General features: G+C 45.7%; 1 protein-coding gene across 6 annotated transcripts in view; it reads right to left on the bottom strand.

The window, feature by feature from the left end:
- Positions 1-6,193: 6,193 nt before the first annotated feature.
- The window catches only part of LOC135543446 (mitogen-activated protein kinase kinase kinase kinase 4-like), a 61,482-nt gene continuing 45,947 nt past the window's right edge, over positions 6,194-21,728 (bottom strand). For 3 of the 6 annotated variants that reach the window (XM_064970719.1, XM_064970713.1, XM_064970715.1), the window contains 13 exons: positions 21,682-21,728; positions 20,760-20,938; positions 20,272-20,383; positions 19,766-20,047; positions 17,953-18,070; positions 17,538-17,708; positions 17,180-17,323; positions 16,912-17,046; positions 16,686-16,786; positions 16,421-16,570; positions 10,531-10,690; positions 8,792-8,931; positions 6,194-8,691 (listed from right to left, as the gene is read on the bottom strand). The exon at positions 21,682-21,728 is cut by the window's right edge and continues 51 nt beyond it. In XM_064970719.1, the coding sequence (XP_064826791.1) occupies positions 8,608-8,691; positions 8,792-8,931; positions 10,531-10,690; positions 16,421-16,570; positions 16,686-16,786; positions 16,912-17,046; positions 17,180-17,323; positions 17,538-17,708; positions 17,953-18,070; positions 19,766-20,047; positions 20,272-20,383; positions 20,760-20,938; positions 21,682-21,728 (1,823 nt within the window). In that variant the 3' untranslated portion in view covers positions 6,194-8,607. The remainder of the gene's footprint in view (positions 8,692-8,791; positions 8,932-10,530; positions 10,691-16,420; positions 16,571-16,685; positions 16,787-16,911; positions 17,047-17,179; positions 17,324-17,537; positions 17,709-17,952; positions 18,071-19,765; positions 20,048-20,271; positions 20,384-20,759; positions 20,939-21,681) is intronic. The other 3 variants (XM_064970714.1, XM_064970716.1, XM_064970718.1) reach the window with 3 other exon arrangements.

Genomic DNA, 21,728 nt, shown 5'->3' with positions numbered 1-21,728 from the left:
AGGAGGCAGAGAGGAATGAGTCAAAGGTAGACGTGGGGAGGTTAAAGTCGCCCAGGACTGTGAGAGGTGAGCCGTCCTCAGGAAAGGAGCTTATCAAGGCATCAAGCTCATTGATGAACTCTCCGAGGGAACCTGGAGGGCGATAAATGATAAGGATGTTAAGCTTGAAAGGGCTGGTAACTGTGACAGCATGGAATTCAAAGGAGGCGATAGACAGATGGGTAAGGGGAGAAAGAGAGAATGACCACTTGGGAGAGATGAGGATCCCGGTGCCACCACCCCGCTGACCAGAAGCTCTCTGGGTGTGCGAGAACACGTGGGCGGACGAAGAGAGAGCCGTAGGAGTAGCAGTGTTATCTGTGGTGATCCATGTTTCCGTCAGTGCCAAGAAGTCGAGGGACTGGAGGGAGGCATAGGCTGAGATGAACTCTGCCTTGTTGGCCGCAGATCGGCAGTTCCAGAGGCTACCGGAGACCTGGAACTCCACGTGGGTCGTGCGCGCTGGGACCACCAGATTAGGGTGGCCGCGGCCACGCGGTGTGGAGCGTTTGTATGGTCTGTGCAGAGAGGAGAGAACAGGGATAGATAGACACATAGTTGACAGGCTACAGAAGAGGCTACGCTAATGCAGAGGAGATTGGAATGACAAGTGGACTACACGTCTCGAATGTTCAGAAAGTTAAGCTTACGTAGCAAGAATCTTATTGACTAAAATGATTGAAATGATACAGTACTGCTGGAGTAGGCTAGCTGGCAGTGGCTGCGTTGTTGACTTTGTAGGCTAGCTGGCAGTGGCTGCGTTGTTGACACTACACTAATCAAGTCGTTCCGTTGAGTGTAATAGTTTCTACAGTGCTGCTATTCGGGGGCTAGCTGGCTAGCTAGCAGTGTTGATTACGTTACGTTACGTTAAAAGAACGACAATAGCTGGCTAGCTAACCTAGAAAATCGCTCTAGACTACACAATTGTCTTTGATACAAAGACGGCTATGTAGCTAGCTAGTTACGATCAAACAAATCAAACCGTTGTACTGTAATGAAGTGAAATGAAAATGTGATACTACCTGTGGAGCGAAGCGGAATGTTGACCGGGTTGTTGAAGTTCTATTCGGTAGACGTTGGCTAGCTGTTGGCTAGCTAGCTAGCAGTATCTCCTACGTTAAGGACGACAAATAGCTGGCTAGCTAACCTCGGTAAATTAAGATAATCACTCTAAGTCTACACACTCTAAACTACACAATTATCTTGGATACAAAGACAGCAAAGACAACTATGTAGCTAGCTAACACTACACTAATCAAGTCGTTCAGTTGAGTGTAATAGTTTCTACAGTGCTGGTATTCGGTGGACGTTAGCTAGCTGCTGGGCAGATAGCAGTGTAGACTACGTTAGGATGACGAAATACGATAATTACGCAATTATCTTTGATACAAAGACGGCTATGTAGCTAGCTAAGAAGAAATTGCTAAGATTAGACAAATCAAACCGTTGTACTATAATGAAATGTAATGAAAAGTTATACTACCTGCGGACCGAAGTGTAGATGCGACCGCTCCAAAAATGTTTTTTTTACTGGTACCTGCTACATTGACACTTGTGGGCGTCCTAGAGAAAAATGTACTTGTTCGTGAGTCTCAGCGTGTAGGCCGAACTTTTCGGACGATACAGACAGGAGTTGGTATCTCCTGGTCTGACAAACAACACCGCAGCTCTGCCACGGAAGGACGATGTCAGCGGATGCGGCGGATTGAGACGCAGCCCATGCAAGAATACATCTAATGCGCAAACAATTAAGTATTTCACATTCCAAACACTTCAAAGCCAAAATCCAAGGATAGTGTGTTGATCATAAGGCACAGTTTTTTTCCAAGCCAGTCAGGCAGGTTGAACAATGAGTGGCTCAACAGATGGAGCTACAATGTCGACCATTCCTCGGATAGACACTGGCTGCCTGGCTCCACCAATGGGAGTGCAGTGACCTCACAATGAGACACACAAACACAGACGCATATGAACCCAGTCTCCTATAGGCATGCGCAGACAGACAGACAGAGGCATATGAACCCAGTCTCCTATAAGCATGCGCAGACAGACAGACAGACGCATATGAACCCAGTCTCCTATCGGCACGCACAGAGAGACAGACAGACGCATATGAACCCAGTCTACTATAGGCACGCACAGACAGACAGACAGACGCATATGAACCCAGTCTCCTATAGGCACAGAGACAGACAGACGCATATGAACCCAGTCTCCTATAGGCACGCACAGAGAGACAGACAGACAGACCCCTCCTGTCTCAGCCTCCAGTATTTATGCTGCAGTAGTTTATGTGTCGGGGGGCTGGGGTCAGTTTGTTATATCTGGAGTACTTCTCCTGTCCAATTCGGTGTCCTGTGTGAATCTAAGTGTGCGTTCTCTAATTCTCTCCTTCTCTACCCGGCACAACCGGAAGAGGACTGGCCTGGCCACCCCACATAATGCTCTCTCTAATTCTCTTTCTTTCTCTCGGAGGACCTGAGCCCTAGGACCATGCCCCAGGACTACCTGACATGATGACTCCTTGCTGTCCCCAGTCCACCTGGCCGTGCTGCTGCTCCAGTTTCAACGGTTCTGCCTTATTATAATTCGACCATGCTGGTCATTTATGAACATTTGAACATCTTGGCCATGTTCTGTTATAATCTCTACCCGGCACAGCCAGAAGAGGACTGGCCACCCACATAGCCTGGTTCCTCTCTAGGTTTCTTCCTAGGTTTTGGCCTTTCTAGGGAGTTTTTCCTAACCACCGTGCTTCTACACCTGCATTGGTTGCTGTTTGGGGTTTTAGGCTGGGTTTCTGTACAGCACTTTGAGATATCAGCTGATGTACGAAGGGCTATATAAATAAATTTGATTTGATTTTTGATTTGATATGAACCCAGTCTCCTATAGGCACGCACAGACAGACAGACAGACGCATATGAACCCAGTCTCCTATAGGCATGCACAGACAGACAGACAGACGCATATGAACCCAGTCTCCTATAGGCATGCGCAGACAGACAGACGCATATGAACCCAGTCTCCTATAGGCATGCACAGACAGACAGACAGACAGACGCATATGAACCCAGTCTCCTATAGGCATGCGCAGACAGACAGACAGACAGACCCTGTCACTCTGAAAGGGTCTTCCCTTGTGTGACCAATGAATCAACGAGGTGTATGGCCAATAATAGAAGCAGACAAAGGGAGCCATGCAGGCAGCTGCAACATTAGGCCAGCGCTGCTAGAACACAGGCCTAGGGTGAGGAACACCTGGCTAGCTGGGGAACTGCAGCCACTCTAACCCCTTTGTTTTTGGCTCGGTTGGGGTGAGGGTCAGGGTTACACACTTCTACTGGGGTAAATCATGTTAAAAGCACTGCATGTCCTTACAGGGAATAAAAGAGGGGAGGGGGAATCGCAGTGGGGTGAAAGGGGACAGGATGGGCATGTAGGGTGGGCTGGAATGAGGATGAAAAGGGGGACCTTTTTATTGTTGCGGGAGGCACACTAAGGGAAATTACTTAGAAGCACAAAAAAATAGTTTAGTTCCTGAACTTTAAGTTGGGATAAACACTGCACGTATTTAGGCTAGAGAAAACAAAGGCAAGTTTAAAATTATAATATGCATATATTAGCAATTTAGGACAGATTTTGATGCAGTTCACTATGGGCACACAATTCATCCAAAGGGGAAATACTGTCCCCTATCTCTAACAGGTTTTAAACAGAGTTGGTGGCACTGGACAGAACCTTTTTTTATAAACAAAAGTAAAATGCTCCCAACTGTGACTTGTTTATCTGACACTCAAATAAGTCAGTGTTGGGACTGTGAGCGTATCATAGTTGTGTTTTAGCACTCAGTATTACCTTGGCTGTGTAATAGAACCACAGCAGATGAGGAGAGCAGAGTAGCCCGGAAAGATGTTTGAGGGCTGGAGGCAAGAGTATAGTACCCATGGTACTATAGAACAGTCTAACAACACAGCAGACCAAGAATATTCAACTAGATTCAGCTACGGGCCAATTTCTTCTTAAGCAGATGGTCGGGGGCCTGGAACATAATTACAAATCATTTGTCGACTGAAAATGGCCCACAAGAAGTCCAAACAAATATATGTTTGACTTTAACAATCATTTCAAACTTTGCTTACAACCTATTTCGGCCACGGGCCACTAGTTGGGGAACGCTGCAGTAGCCCATTGACCGTAAACTGCCAGCCTCTCTCTGTTACAGCGGCTTAGAGACCATCTGCCCCCTCGGCTTAAAGTAAACAGGTGTCTTTACAACAACAGCTGGAGGTCCACCAACATACTGTATAACATAGTCTAATAACACAGTAGCCCATTGACCATCAACCACTCTGTTACAGTGGCTTAGAGACCATCTGCCTCCTCGGCTTAAAGTAAACAGGTGTCTTTACAACAACAGCTGGAGGTCCACCAACATACTGTATAACATAGTCTAATAACACAGTAGCCCATTGACCATCAACCACTCTGTTACAGTGGCTTAGAGACCATCTGCCTCCTCGGCTTAAAGTAAACAGGTGTCTTTGCAGCAACAACTGCTGGAAGTCCACCTATACCCCGATTTGCATTCTCAGCCACAAAGGAATGGCATTCCTCAAAATGGCAGCAGGTCTTCAACACAGCACTCCAAACAGTTTCAAAGGTTAGACGAAGATTTGGTGTCAAATGTTTTTTTCAAATCAAGAATAGGCCTCGAGCAATAGGCCCGAACTACCCAAATTAGGATTAAAAAGACAAGTAGTGAAGTAGAGAGTCGGGGACACTTTTACGAGAAGACCCTGCGCTACCGGTGTCAAAGGGAGCAGAAGAGTGCCCTATGGCCACCGTCATAGAATTAGGAATTAGAATAGTAATTTAATAGCATATATGGCCACTGTGCTCTCTGACCTTTTATTTGACCCCACTGGCCTTTCAATTACAAGGGCCACATCACCACTGACCTCCAGCCATCTCAGTCAACATACACTGTCATGTTCAGTAGGCACAAAACAGGAAGAAAGTTCAGGAAATGTTTAGAAAATTATTTATGCCCTAATCAAAAACTGGTTTAATAATTTTGTCAGTTTAATAACTTTTGACCACTGACCAGTAATGACTACTATTGACAGGCTGCCTCCAGCCTTGGCAGAGAGGGCCAGGTCGGTGAAGAGCAGTATCAGGAGTGTTGTGGTCCATTGGGCCAGGGTGAGGACCTGGAGACAGGCAGGAGAAAAGGGAGAGACCCTCATGGGACTTGGCCAGCTGTTGGGCCAAGCCAACTCATTGCCCAGGCCAGACAACTCCCCAGTCAGTCAGCACTAAATCGCTAAATGTCTTACTTAAAATACTTAAAATGCATACGAAATTCACTCACCAGTGGAAGGTAGCCAAGTTAGCAGCACTTATTTGGTGGTCCTGACATGTTCTAGTCGACAACAGCTACTGGGCGTGGTATTCGACACAAAGTTGGCTGGCTAAAATGAATAGTCGACAAATGCAAAATGATACCGTTTGTAGGTTACATAACTAGTTAACGTTAGCTAGCGTTGACAGGTTTACAGACTGCCTGCAGCATCGCTGCTTCCTTTTTGAAGTTAGACGTGCAATTCATACCAAAATCATGACACAGTCAGAAACATCGTCCAAGCTAGCTACATACAAACGGCGAGTCAAATTTATGGCACTTGTACTTGTGGCCCAAACTTGAAAATGTCTTATCATGAAACGAACCTTTGTCATGATGCAGTTCACATGCTGATGCTTGACATAAACATCCGTCTCGAGTTGTCTGGCAGACAGGCGACAGCACAGACAGGCGACAGCACAGACAGGCTACAGCACAGACAGGCTAGAAGATAGAAGCAGTGCACGGTACAGGGTCATCTTGTGGTGAACCGACATAAGTACATGGAGTCTTTTATTAAAGGTGTTACAATTTGGAAATGTCATGCAACATTAACTTGAGGTTCTTTTACGTGGTTTGTATAAATGTTATATTTGAAACACTTAAAATACAATATCTCCATAATGTTTCTTAGGCTCAGATTAAAAATGACATTCAATTTGTTTACAGCCCCACATTTATTTCACACAATAGAGAAGACTGAACGCTTTATGTTAAAGGGTTACAAAACTACCACACACAATTTAGTAAATTACTTAGGATTTTATTCAATGGAAAAAAGACCTTGAGGAAAATACAATAATTCCCATAATACACAGAGGGCATAAATTAGAGTAGCATGGTAGAAACACTTGTCACCTGGCACCTGGGCAGCAGAGAACCATGTCACAACGTTGCCACAGCCAAGGGCACACTGTTGTGTTATCCAGGAAAATCAGTGATTTAAACTCAGAATCTTGTCATTTTTGAAAAGTGAATGAACAGAGGTTGTGAGGGTCATTCCTGTACATGAACCTCCAAATAATACAAAAGCTACAACAAAAAAAGGGAGAATTGCCCTAAAACAAAAACATAAATATTTATATTGATGCACATTGGTTTAACAAAACATTGCCTCTGTAAACACTTTCAACATAAATGTGTGCATTAATTTAAAAACCACTGCAGTCGCATAATTACAAGGGTAATAAAAATGACAGAAACAAACTAAATCTAGGAGTTAAAAATTATCGATACTTTCTGTAGTGGTTTGTAACACTGTTAAAATGTGTGACTTGTGCCGTCTTGGCATGGCACCGCGTTTCACAGATTTGCAGAGGAAAAAGCATCTCATTTCTATATTCTTACAGGCCTCTTTAGAGGATGTGACAGTCCACTACAGTGGGTCAAGCTTTGGAGGGACATGTAACCCTAGAGACATTAGGATTTCCATTCTTTTAAAAAACGGGTGTCCATACAAACAATCTAACTGTGGTGCCAGTCTATGCCAGAAGACCAGGACAGTGGAGCTCCTTGCTGTTGCTTCAGACTGGTACCCAGGCTAACCAGGAAACATTAGGACAAACAAGTGCCGTCCGATTTTTCACTAGTTGGATCAAGAGGTGAGAGGAAAACAAAAAGAAATAAACACCAGGAGCTGCTGGGGGTTGGAAAAGCTTCCAGGTTGTTGTCGTGTTGCTTTAATCCATAGCATACTACTGCCTGGACTGGGACAGACTGTACAAAACAAAATGTCCCCTTCTGCCCTCAGAGTCAAGATACTAAAATAATGCAGACAAGCTGAGGGGGTGAAGCTACCCGACAATGTTAGTCTGTTGGTATTAAAATAGTCCAACATCGAATTACAATGATTTCACAAACGTATCAAAAATGGGGACCATGCTGCTTCATAATAGTTTTTACATTTAATAATTCAATCACACTCAAAATGTCAGATTTTGATACATTTCCTGTAGGACGTCTGAGCAAAACCTAATGCATTGTCAGAACAGATTGTACAAGTAGCCACAAACTTAAACCTGAATTCAGTGGAGGGGCCCATTAAAATGAAAAACAAACAAATCGAAAGCTGTGGTTGCTGATACATTTGGATATGTTGTGAATTTTAATACTTTATCTACAAATCCTTAAGGTATATTTAAATCTTGACACTTGTTCCATTGAATATCCTGGTCATCATGCTACCAAATGGTGGGTCAAAGTCACAACTCAGGACCAAGACCGTTCTCTAGAGTCTACTGTACATATCAACCCATTCACAGTTTACCCAACACGACCAAGGAGAGGCAATGTGGCACGTTAAAGTTGAGGGAGGCTGGAAAAGACCCTCAGGAGTATATGGGACTGGAAAGGCCCCTATAAGGTTGCAGTGTCCTATTGAGGGTTAAGTCGAAATCTTTGATGAAACTTCTCTCCACACTTTAACCCTGTTTGAACCTTTATCAAGAGGAAGGCCGGAGTGAAAAAGAGACAAAAGTCAAAAGTTACATTTTCAATGTCAAGCACGACCCATTTGAAAATGTACCCATGTGGTGGCAACGGCATGTCAGTCAGAGGAACTGATCTAAGAAACTCAACACAGAGGTTGACCTGAACATGACCTGGACTAAACACAATAACAAACTACTGTATGACCTTTCACCTGTCTGGTGCTATAAGGTCCCCTTTGTTATTTTCCTCCCTTTCCATCCTCTGTCACACACACACATAAGCCCCTCACTCTTCTTCCAATAGAGAGACATTAACATCTACCAGTGTTTTGAATAAGTCGGGCTCAGATCCCTACTCCCACTGGTGCAGGAGGTAAGGGGAGGCTCTAGTAGGGTTTGGGGGCAAGAACCCAGAAAAGCTGATGACGTCTGTTGTCAGAGCAGAGTGGCCAATGGGCATGATGACAGCACTACCAACTGACAAACAAACACAGTCCCATCAGCCTATAGGGACCCCGTGGCCTCCCCTTCATGATTTCAGTCCGTTTATCGTGCAATTGTCTTTTCTTATTTGAAACAGGTGATATTTATGTATCGCGCCACCTCAGAGCTCAGTGAAGCTCGGTACTCCAGTTGTATGTCAAGTTCAAGATAAATCATTGTCATGAGTCATCATTATGGTGGTAATAAACTGAGGGGTGCTGTCTTCATGCTGCTGGGTGTGTGTGTACACTACCAGCTAAGCAGGGAGGTACGGCCCAGGGTCATGAAGTAGACCTGGCTGGAACCTCCAGAGCGCACCGACGCAAAGAACACCTGCAGGACAAAGACAGTGTGAGAGAGAGTGTGTGAGAATAGCGTCATTATCAACATCTCTAAGCAAGTAAGCAAAGTGTGTGTTGTACGCAGAACTCACCTTGTCGTTCCTCTCACACAGGAACTTGAGTCTCTGGGCTCTCTTGTGCATGAAGACCCCGTCCAGGTGTCCTGTCTCCACAGACCTGATCTCTATGGCCTTCTCCCCCCAGCCCATGATCTGGTTAGACCTAATGTAGGCTACACACGCAGATGGACAATCAAGTTAGTAAGCACATGTGTTAGTGTGTGTACAGTGCATTCAGGAAGTATTCAGACCCCTTCACTTTTTCCACATTGTTACATTACAGCCTTATTCTAAAATTGATCTACACACAATACCCCATAATGACAAAGCAAAAAACAGGTTTTTACATAATTATTGAGACTATTTGCTATGAAACTCGAACTTGAGCTCCGGTGCAGCCTGTTTCCATTGATCATCCTTGAGATGTTTGTTCAACTTGACTGTTGTCCACCAGTGGTAAATTACATTGACTGGACATGATTTGGTAAGGCACACACCTGTCTATAAGGTCCCACAGTTGGCAGGGCATTTCAGAGCAAAAACCAAGCCATGAAGTGGAAGGAATTGTCCGTAGAGCTCAGAGACATGATTGTGTTGAGGCAGAGATCTGGGGAAGGGTACAGAAAATGTCTGCAGAACTGAAGGTCCCCAAGAACACAGTGACCTCCATCATTCTTAAATGCAAGAAGTTTGGAACTACCAAGACTCTTCCTAGAGCTGGCCTCCCAGACAAACTGAGCAATCGGGGGAGAAAGGTCTTGGTCAGGGAGGCGACCAAGAACCCGATGGTCTCTGACAGAGTTCCTCTGTTGAGATGAGAGAACCTTCCAGAAGGACAACCATCTCTACAGCGCTCCACCAAATCAGGCCTTTATGATAGAATGGTCAGACAGAAGCCAATCCTCAGTAAAAAGAACGACAGCCTGCTTGGAGTTTGCCAAAAGGCACCTAAAGGACTCTCAGACCATGAGAAACAAGATTCTCTGGTCTTATGAAAGCAAGATTTGAACTCCTTGCCTTTAATGCCAAGCGTCATGTCTGGAGGAAACCTGGCACCATCCCTACAGTGAAGCATGGTGCTGGCAGCATCATGCTGTGGGGATGTTTTTCAGCAGCAGGGACTGGGAGACTAGTCAGGATTGAGGGACAGATGAACTGGGCATAGTACAGAGAGATCCTTGATGAGAACCTGCTCCAGAGCGCTCAGGACCTCTGACTGGGGCAAAGGTTCACCTTGCAACAGGACATCAACCCTACGTACACAGCCAAGACAACACAGGAATGGCTTGGTCTCTGAATGTCATTGCGTAGCCCAGCCAGAGCCCCAAATTGAACCCAATCTAATATCACTGGAGAGATCTGAAAATAGCTGTGCAGTGACGCTCCCCATCCAACCTGACAGAGCTTGAGAGGATCTGCAGAGAAGAATGTGAGGAATTCCCCAAATAAAGGTGTGCCAAGCTTGTAGCGTCATATCCAATAAGACTCAAGGCTGTAATCACTGCCAAAGGTGCTTCAACAAAGTACTGACTAAAGGGTCTGAATACTTATGGAAATGTGATATCAGTTTAGTATTTTTTTTATAAATCTGTTAATTTCTAAAAACATGTTTTTCACTTTTTCATTATGGGGTATTGTGTGTAGATTGAGGGAAAAAAATCTATTAAATCCATTTTAGAGTAAGGCTGTAACGTAACAAAATGTGGAAAGAGTGAAGGGGTCTGAATACTTTCTGAATGCACTGTGCGTCTCAGTGTGTGAGTGTTACGTACCCACTGAGGTGGGCATCTCGCCCCACTGCAGCACCACGTCTTTGGTGATGCGTCCGTAGGTGTTAACGTAGACACCCTCATCCTCGTAACACACCAGCAGCTCAATACCATCCGTGTTGGGCAGGATGATGATGGCATGGGACTGGATATTGGTCTGGATCTAAAGAGGGAGGGAGGGAGGGAGGGAGGGGAGGGAGGGAGGGAGGAGAGGGAGCGAGGGAGGAGAGGGAGGGAGGAGAGGAAGAGCAAACAGAGAAACAAAAAGGTTAGTGTTGGGTCATATTTATTAGGAATTTTGCTGAAGAAAAAAACCTGAAACAAATAGGGACCATCTGTACTTGCCCAATAAGAAACACTAGTTTTCACTTTCATCTTTTTTCTACGGTGTGATCTAATGAATATGCCCCCAGATACATGGGCTGAATCTCAATCTCAGAATCTCAGAAAACTTGGCCCTTAAATCCTTTTTCGAGTGGCTACTTGCTGTTGTGTTCGACAGTAACCACTCCAGTCTGCCAGTGTTTTGGCCAAAATGAACATTGAGACGATACACACGCCATGTCCCAACTGAAGCTTTTCTACATCTATTTGCGAGCATCGTCTTCTGCGACCTGTTCCTGTAGCACGGCTCATTTGCTATGAAACACGGACACCGGTTTCCTTGGGCAGACAGACTCATACTCCGATAGACAGTGAGAAAGTTATAAAAACAAAACATTTCCATAGTCCTGCACAAAATATGTGCAAGTAAATCGGTCGCCAGTGATTTCATCAGCTGTTTTGTTTAGCTTGTTGTAGCCTGCCGCTAGCTAGCTTCACTGACAAAACATTGGGAATTTCAGTTAGCACCAGCTAAGGATGTTGGGCACTGCACTGATAAACAGCATGTAGCTTGTTACTTATTTACGATAGTTTGACAGCTTGTTGTAGACATGTCCCCAGTAGTCAGTCCGCACTTCAACATATTTCCAAAGCACCAATCGCTATATTGGGACAGTAAACGCACAGCACAGCAGCAGACTCGATATATGTACTCACCCACAAATAGGACCAAGCCTGACCTGCTGAGGAGTGACGGACTCCATCCTAGCTGGAGGGGTGCTCTCTTCTTATCTACCAACATAGACAGGGCTCTAACTCCTCTAGCTCCACAATGAAATAGGGTGCAGGCCAGGCAGCAGGCTGTTAGCCAGCCTGCCAGCATAGTGGAGTCTGCCACGAGCACGGTCAGTGTAGTCAGCTCAGCTATCACCATTGAGACTGTGTCTGTGCCTCGACCAAGGTTGGGCAAAACTAAACATGGCGGTGTTCGCCGTAGCAATCTCACTAGGATAAAGACCTCCTCCATTCCTGTCATTATTGAAAGAGATCATGATACCTCACATCTCAAAATAGGGCTACTTAATGTTAGATCCCTTACTTCAAAGGCAATTATAGTCAATGAACAAATCATTGATCATAATCTTGATGTGATTGGCCTGACTGAAACATGGCTTAAGCCAGATGAATTTACTGTGTTAAATGAGGCCTCGCCTCCTGGCTACACTAGTGACCATATCCCCCGTGCATCCCGCAAAGGCGGAGGTGTTGCTAACATTTACGATTGCAAATTTCAATTTACAAAAAAAAAAAGAAGACGTTTTCGTCTTTTGAGCTTCTAGTCATGAAATCTATGCAGCCAACTCATTCACTTTTTATAGCTACTGTTTACAGGCCTGGGCCATATACAGCGTTTCTCATTGAGTTCCCTGAATTCCTATCGGACCTTGTAGTCATAGCAGATAATATTCTAATCTTTGGTGACTTTAATATTCACATGGAAAAGTCCACAGACCCACTCCAAAAGGCTTTCGGAGCCATCATCGACTCAGTGGGTTTTGTCCAACATGTCTCTGGACCCACTCACTGTCACAGTCATACTCTGGACCTAGTTTTGTCCCATCGAAAAAATGTTGTGGATCTTAATGTTTTTCCTCAAAATCCTGGACTATCGGACCACCATTTTATTACGTTTGCAATTGCAACAAATAATCTGCTCAGACCCCAACCAAGGAACATCAAAAGTCGTGCTATAAATTCACAGACAACACAAAGATTCCTTTATGTCCTTCCTGATTCCCTCTGTCTACCCATGGACACTAGAGGACAAAAATCAGTTAACCACCTAACTGAGGAACTCAATTTAACCTTGCGCAATACCCTAGATGCAGTTGCACCCCGAAAAACTAAAAACATTTCTCATAAGAAACTAGCTCCCTGGTACACAGAAAATACCCGAGCTCTGAAGCAAGCTTCCAGAAAATTGGAACGGAAATGGCGCCACACCAAACTGGAAGTCTTCCGACTAGCTTGGAAAGACAGTACCGTGTAGTACCGAAGAGCCCTTACTGCTGCTCGATCATCCTATTTTTCTAACTTAATTGAGGAAAATAAGAACAATCCGAAATTCCTTTTTGATACTGTCGCAAAGCTAATTAAAAAGCAGCATTCCCAAAGAGAGGATGGCTTTCACTTCAGCAGTGATAAATTCATGAACTTCTTTGAGGAAAAGATTATGATTATTAGAAAGCAAATTACGGACTCCTCTTTAAATCTGCGTATTCCTTCAAAGCTCAGTTGTCCTGAGTCTGCACAACTCTGCCAGGACCTAGGATCAAGAGAGACGCTCAAGTGTTTTAGTACTATATCTCTTGACACAATGATGAAAATAATCATGGCCTCTAAACCTTCAAGCTGCATACTGGACCCTATTCCAACTAAACTACTGAAAGAGCTGCTTCCTGTGCTTGGCCCTCCTATGTTGAACATAATAAACGTCTCTCTATCCACCAGATGTGTACCAAACTCACTAAAAGTGGCAGTAATAAAGCCTCTCTTGAAAAAGCCAAACCTTGACCCAGAAAATATAAAAAACTATCGACCTATATCGAATCTTCCATTCCTCTCAAAGATTTTAGAAAAGGCTGTTGCGCAGCAACTCACTGCCTTCCTGACGACAAACAATGTATACGAAATGCTTCAGTCTGGTTTTAGACCCCATCATAGCACTGAGACTGCACTTGTAAAGGTGGTAAATGACCTTTTAATGGCATCAGACCACGGCTCTGCATCTGTCCTCGTGCTCCTAGACCTTAGTGCTGCTTTTGATACCATCGATCACCACATTCTTTTGGAGAGATTGGAAACCCAAATTGGTCTACACGGACAAGTTCTGGCCTGGTTTAGATCTTATCTGTCGGAAAGATATCAGTTTGTCTCTGTGAATGGTTTGTCCTCTGACAAACCAACTGTAAATTTCGGTGTTCAAGGTTCCGTTTTAGGACCACTATTGTTTTCACTATATATTTTACCTCTTGGGGATGTCATGGAGGACTGTCATGTCCCTGCCTTCTATGGACGGTTTATGGTGCTATTTCTATGTCATTATTAGGCCAGTGTTACATAGCCATTATGACAGAGGGTTGAAGTTAAATATTACCCCTGGATCTTGTTTATTATGAAACATGAAACATGGTGAAGCCCCAAAATTGCCCTCGCTAGAAGCATGTGTTTCAGACATAAGTGGATGGCTGCAAACTTTCTACTTTTAAACTCGGACAAAACAGAGATGCTTGTTCTAGGTCCCAAGAAACAAAGAGATCTTCTGTTGAATCTGACAATTAATCTTAATGGTTGTACAGTCGTCTCAAATAAAACTGTGAAGGACCTCGGCGTTACTCTGGACCCTGATCTCTCTTTTGAAGAACATATCAAGACCATTTCAAGGACAGCTTTTTTCCATCTACGTAACATTGCAAAAATCAGAAACTTTCTGTCCAAAAATGATGCAGAAAAATTAATCCATGCTCTTGTCACTTCTAGGTTAGACTACTGCAATGCTCTACTTTCCGGCTACCCGGATAAAGCACTAAATAAACTTCAGTTGGTGCTAAATACGGCTACTAGAATCCTGACTAGAACCAAAACAATGTGATCATATTACTCCAGTGCTAGCCTCCCTACACTGGCTTCCTGTCAAAGCAAGGGCTGATTTCAAGGTTTTACTGCTAACCTACAAAGCATTACATGGGCTTGCTCCTACATCTCTCTGATTTGGTCCTGCCGTACATACCTACACGTAAGCTACGGCCACAAGACGCAGGCTTCCTAATTGTCCCTAGAATTTCTAAACAAACAGCTGGAGGCAGGGCTTTCCATTTTTATGGAACTGTCTGCCTACCCATGTTAGAGACGCAAACTCGGTCTCAACCTTTAAGTCTTTACTGAAGACTCATCTCTTCAGTGGGTCATATGATTGAGTGTAGTCTGGCCCAGGAGTGGGAAGGTGAACGGAAAGGCTCTGGAGCAACGAACCGCCCTTGCTGTCTCTGCCTGGCCAGTTCCCCTCTTTCCACTGGGATTCTCTGCCTCTAACCCTATTACAGGGGCTGAGTCACTGGCTTACTGGGGCTCTCTCATACCGTCCCTGGGAGGGGTGCGTCACCAGAGTGGGTTGAGTCACTGATGTGATCATCCGGTCTGGGTTGGCGCTTCCCCCCCCCCCCCCCCTTTGGTTTGTGCCGTGGCGGAGATCTTTGTGGGCTATACTCAGCCTGGTCTCAGGATGGTAAGTTGGTGGTTGAAGATATCCCTCTAGTGGTGTGGGGGCTGTGCTTTGGCAAAGTGGGTGGGGTTATATCCTTCCTGTTTGGCCCTGTCCGGGGGTGTCCTCGGATGGGGCCACAGTGTCTCCTGACCCCTCCTGTCTCAGCCTCCAGTATTTATGCTGCAGTAGTTTATGTGTCGGGGGGCTAGGGTCAGTTTGTTATATCTGGAGTACTTCTCCTGTCCTATTCGATGTCCTGTGTGGATTTAAGTGTGCTCTCTAATTCTCTCTTTCTCTCGGAGGAGGACCTGAGCCCTAGGACCATGCCCCAGGACTACCTGACATGATGACTCCTTGCTGTCCCCAGTCCACCTGACCATGCTGCTGCTCCAGTTCCAACTGTTCTGCCTTATTATTATTGGACCATGCTGGTCATTTATGAACATTTGAACATCTTGGCCATGTTCTGTTATAATCTCCACCTGGCACAGCCAGAAGAGGACTGGCCACCCCACATAGCCTGGTTCCTCTTGGTTTTGGCCTTTCTAGGGAGTATTTCCTAGCCACTGTGCTTCTACACCTGCATTGCTTGCTGTTTGGGGTTTTAGGCTGGGTTTCTGTACAGCACTTTGAGATATCAGCTGATGTACGAAGGGCTATATAAATACATTTTATTTTAATTTACATTTACATTTAAGTCATTTAGCAGACGCTCTTATTTGATTTTATTTGATTTACTGACTCTGGGCAGAGCATGCCGTTAGCTGCTTCATTAAAACGTGTTCATCGTGCTGAAATTTTACTACAGTAGCTAGCTAACTTGCTTATGGAAAGAGCACTGCATTTAGTGTTGCACGAGCTGTTTGGTTAGCTTCTCTTCATTTCATATGAAGTGACTGGCTCAGGCTCAGCTAGCTAATAATAGGCACGTTTGTGTACGTGATCAAACTTCAAAAATACACTAAACTCCTTAGCTAGTTGTAAAATCCTGTCACTATGACCTCAGAATTATTGATTTATCTTGACTTATTCTGAAAAATGTTTGAGGGAGAGGAAGTAGTGACTGTTGTTGCTAGGTAACATGCTAAAATTAATGGAAAGAAGTTGCTGCCAAGGGCGTTGAGTCGGAATGGGATAAAGAGGCTTCCGAAGGGATGACTCGACAATTAGCGTTTGAGATTGGCTCGATTGACTCGTGAAGGTGCATACCGAGTGGTGAAAGTGTTCGGTTTGAGATTCGGCCATGGATTGGTGGAACAAAGAAAAGCAGGAAGCAGAGGAACGAGACGGATAATATAATCTTACGTGTGTGGGCAGGTAGATGTCGTACACGGCCCCAGAGTCCACGTCCACGGCATGGAAGCCGTTGCTGGAGCCGTAGATTACCTTTAACCTCTGACCCTCCTCCACCGTCAGGTCAACCAGCAGGGGTTTGTGCACCAGGTCACCAAACGACTGCAGGAGGAAGACAGTTACAGAATACACCTTTAAGTTCTTATTTGTAGTGGAAATGTGAATGTAAACCAAATGCCATGGTGGTCCGACTGCAGCCTTTGCCAGTTTACTGTACCTTGAAGGCCATGAACTTGTGGTACGGCTTGGGGGCCCACGCATAGACCTCCACGGAGTTCTTCAAGGCAAGGACCAAGAACTTGATCCGCTCATATTTCACTGAAATCAAGAGAAGACACGTTTTTATTTCTGACCGTTCGTCAAGATTGGACTTGGACATGCTACATACAGCCTTGTAACAAGAGAAGTGTCATTCCTGACGGTAAATGGGGAGTGGAACGTACCGACTTTGTAGTGTACGCAGCCCTCCAGCTCTCCTACAGTGACCCAGCCCTGCTTCTTCTCCACCTCGGGGTCGTTGTGGAGTATCTTGTTCCTCAGCCAGGACAGGTAGTACACACGCAACTTATTCTTCTTCCCTGTGTGTGTGTGTGTGGGGGAGAGAGGGAGGGATGGTGGATTAGAAAAACAAGAGAAAGAGAGAATGAGTTGGGAGTACAGGATAAGTCAGGAGAGTGTATTCGTGTGTCCGTGCACCTCCGTGGTCCGTACCTGATATAGTGACCAGGACGTTGAGTCCCTCCAGGACGTCCATCTGCTGGATGCGCCGTCGGCTGATGAGGGGGTAGACCTTCCCCTGACCGCTACGGTCCAGCAGCATCAGACCACTCTCTGTCCCCACCAGCAGGTTGACACCTGGGAGAGGACAGTGACACACACCAGTCAGAACCGAGGGAGAGGCAGGTCTGTCATGCTTGTCATTAAACCTATGATGGATTTCCTATAAATGTTATCCACCCTATCAGTAATATATATATATATATATATCCTATCACATCCATCTATCTATCTATTCATCCATCGATCAACGCTATCCTTCTACTCAGCCACCTCTTCCTCAGGTACGTACCCCATAGTGCAGCACACAGGATCTCAGAGTTGAACCTCTTCTTGTACTTGCGGATCTCGGGCGTGTCGCTCTGGGGGCGTGTGTTGACCGGGTTCACATTGACCACGGAGCCCTTACGGGACGGGTCAGCCCTCAGGGCGTCCACCAGCCGCCCGTCGTTCCCAAAGGCCGCTGTGGACACCAAAGGTCAGAGGTCAAAGGGAGAAGGGGCAGGGCTTTGCTATCCCTTGCTGATCATGCTCTGTATTACACTTCCTGTGCCAAGCGTGTTCTATGTATAGGTCAGGGTATACTAACTCCTAGTTACTGACCCAGAGATGATTCTATTGTTAATGGATAAGATGAGGACTGGAGAAAAGAGAGCTGATCCTAAATCAGCATTAAAAGGGTAGAGAAGGAAGAGGTGGTGACTCACCCATGTTGTTGAGGGAGCTGCCGCTGGAGGGAGAGACCTGCAGGAGGCGCGGGTCGATGAAGGGGGTGAAGGAGGAGGAAGACTTGTGTTTCTGCATGGTGTTGCTGGCCGAGTGGGTCTGGCGACACAGGCATGGGAGTGAGAGCAGAATACACACACACAACAGTGGAAAGATATAATAAGAATGTTGGGTGCTTATATCTGTCTGGTTTCAAGTGTGAAATGGAAATGTGTTTTTTGCATATCCCAACTCCCCCCGAGACACCCTCGGAGAGTGAGGTCATGGCCAGGGATCAGACATTATCCGTTGTGACACTGGAGCAATTAAGGTTAAGTGCCTTGCTCAAGGGCACAACTGAATCTTTACCATGTCGCTTCTGGGATTCGAACTAGAGACCTTTCGATTACAGGCTAAGCTACCTGCCGCCCTAAAAGATCCCCATCTACCTGTAACTCAACCTGGTCTGCTACACTATCAGTATTGCCTAAGCCCATTTCTCCTTGGCTTCATACTGTCAAATATTACAATATAGTTTATTGTATAATCTGTTTGTATTAAAGAAAACCTTTTTACCCCAGCAGGGGGAGCTATGGCAGCTGCAGTGAGTCTGGTTCGATCTCAGCAACGGATTAATTTTACTGCGCTCATGACGTTCTATGATAGACATGTTCAAGGCTGAATAGGATTTATAGTAGCCAATTAACAGAACAATAGGAAGGGCTTGCAGGCTTGGCCAATCTTACACTGAGAATCACTCAGATCTGCTTTAGAAACCACAGGGCTTCATAAAACACTATCTACACACTGAGTTGATCAGGACATAGCTCATCGTCTGGTAATGAAACATGACATCTACTTTACGGACGGCAAAAACAAAACAATAAAAACACGCAAAACGCATGGGAAGATTTGACATGCAGTTGTTGTTGGAAGCAGACATGAAAAACAAGGTTAGAGACTTAAAAGGAAAGCAGAACCAACATGGAAGACGAAACAAAGATGGCGTGTTCAGGATAGAAACAGAAGTTCAGAGAGAAATGGGATGAAAGGTGATGAAATATGGAAAGTCAAATTGCCAGTGTAAAGCACACAGATTTGATCAAACACCACCATCAAAACGCAGCAGTTTATCATTAGGCTAAAAGGTAGCCGCGCTGTTCAGTGTCTTCCATGATAGTAGCGTTATCATGCTCACACACACACACACCTTTAGTTGGCCAGTAAAATCCATACAAGCTGGGGTTGACCAAAAGCACCGCACACCAAGCATGCTAGCTACCACCCAGGCGCAGCCTACTACTAAACTGCTAGAGTGAAATGGCATCAAAGCACTAGGGCCATGGAGAGATGGGAGATGAAGTCCAATGAGGTGTTCCACAACGTCTATACCCCTGACAAGATGGACTACATAGACTTCACCTCCCAGCTTGCACCTTGGCAAAATGTTTTACAAACGCTCAAGACTAGTAAAGTCACTTGCTCATTGCTAAGGTCCCACACTAGGTGGCGCTAGTGTAAGAGGCAGTGCTATGAGTAATATTAAGAAGGTGCAGCAGCCCAGAGATCATTAGTCAGTTCAGTCAGCCAGCCAGCAGGGGACAGAGTAGACTGAACAACCAGAGTAGCCAGCCAACAGGGGACAGAGTAGACAATAACCAGAGTAGCCAGCCAACAGGGGATAGAGTAGACTGAACAACCAGAGTAGCCAGCCAACAGGGGGCAGAGTAGACTGAACAACCAGAGTAGCCAGCCAACAGGGGACAGAGTAGACTGAACAACCAGAGTAGCCAGCTTAAGGGACAGGGGACATACCTCGATGGCAGTGAGCTTGTCCAGGGGGGTCTGGGGGGACATGGCTGGGCTGACATGGCTGGAGGAGGGGGAGATGGAGATGGAAGAGGTGGGAGAGTGGTGGCTCTGCTGAATAAGGTCTGGCAGCAGGTGAATGCGGCTGGCAAAGCCATTTTTCTCCTGGTGACCGTTACCGGGACCGGGAGGAGGAGGATGTGCTTGAACGGCTTGACCGGGAGCCACACTGGGACCGGAGGAGGATGAAGAGACATTGACCGCCGGGCACTTTTTGTCGCCCACGCTCTGTAACCAAGAACAACCTCAACTTCTATCTCGTTGTTTTCCCACTAGTATCTGTACATGACAGTGTGCTTTACCAGCAAACCAAGACTCAACATAGGAAATCAAACAAGATGATAACTGAAACCAGGGGTGGAAGTGGGTGGGGGAATATATGGCTTACATTTAGTACTACAGACAAAAGAGAGAAGACATGATAACAACCAGAGGGTCTTCTGCAGTCCTACCTGTCTGATGACCAAGGTGCCATCCTTGGAGGGTGTGGTGAGGTCGTTCTCGGAGTCGTCGTGGGCCAGTAAGGTCTTCAGGGATGCAGTCTCTCCGTTACTCAGACCTCTCCTGGTGGAAACAGTACATCTCATATTCAAACTTCAATTATTAATAATACATGGGACTTATATAAAATCGCACTTTTCAATGACCCAAATGACTCCCCTCATACAAGTCGTTCTATGCTAGAAAGTATATATTATATGATCAACTTTTCATGGTGATATAGTAACATCAAAGTGTGCCGCCCGCGCCATCTGAAAGCCTCTCTTTAGGGCAGTATCACTAAGGCCTTGAGTTCATAAAGTGTCAGTGTGCTGATCTATGATCAGTTTTGACTTTCAGATCATAATGAATGAGATTACACAGACGAGAGGAAACCTGATTGCAGACTAAGACGCTTTGTGAATACGGGCCCAGGTCAGAGGTCAGGGTTGTTACGTACCCGGCCCTGGTATCCTCTGCTCCCGAGGTAGACTCATCTGCGGCGTCCTGGTCCACTTCTTCATCATCGTCTTCGTCGGTGGTGCCCGACTCCTCGCTGGAGGAGGAGTAGTCTGTCACCTTGTGGGGGAGCCGCACATCCTCCACTGCCCGCAGCTCTTTGGCCAGGGCCGTCAGGTCCTAGAGGTCAGAGGTCAAGGAGGGGTCAAATAAGGCTCAAGATATTTTCAATACTCCCTTTCCTAATGTCATCACTGATTTACACCATGTCAGATGATTGAATACTAGTCTTACAGGGGGAGGACGCATTGTCAAAGGATTGAATCATTCCCCATACATTAAGGCCATAACATTAACCTCAGTTAAGAGCTAGCCAACATAGGCTACTGAAAACAGTGTGATGTGCCAGGTGAAGACTGGACTGGTGAGTAAGAGAAACTAGATTGGGACGGAGCAGGCGGGAGGCAAAAGACAGCAGGGAGAATGGCGAGTCAGAGGTGCATCGTCAGCCAATCACGTGGCAGCCACGGAGAGGAGGACCAATGAGGCAAATGAAAAAGCGATGGAATTGGGCACCGAGCTTCTCACAGAACAACCCTCTTCTGAAATGGATTAGCATAAATGGTGGCCCATGCAGTGGAAATAAGCATAGCAACAGCGCATTACTCTCTTATGCACGCTTGCTTACCACTTCACCCTATACAACTCCCCCATAATCACATCGTTGGTGTAATGGGATGCCACAGGTTGTCGTGTCATGGCCCATAGGGAACACCAAAAGATAAGACAACGGGATAGTCAGTTATAGAAACACCACCACACTGTTACTGTCGCAGGCTGAAGTGCTGGACTGGTTTACAGCCAGATGCAGGGACCACTACTACAGCAGTATGTGGATACAGTCATAAGAGACAGGTTCTTACGGCTGGCCGGTTGGGTCGGGCAAAGTCCTTCTTGTCGTCAGGCTTCT

Source organism: Oncorhynchus masou, chromosome 7 (genome assembly GCF_036934945.1).
Source record: "Oncorhynchus masou masou isolate Uvic2021 chromosome 7, UVic_Omas_1.1, whole genome shotgun sequence".
Taxonomy (NCBI): domain Eukaryota; kingdom Metazoa; phylum Chordata; class Actinopteri; order Salmoniformes; family Salmonidae; genus Oncorhynchus; species Oncorhynchus masou.
The sequence above is the reverse complement of the archived record's forward strand: the minus strand, read 5'-3'. Positions and strand labels throughout refer to the sequence as shown.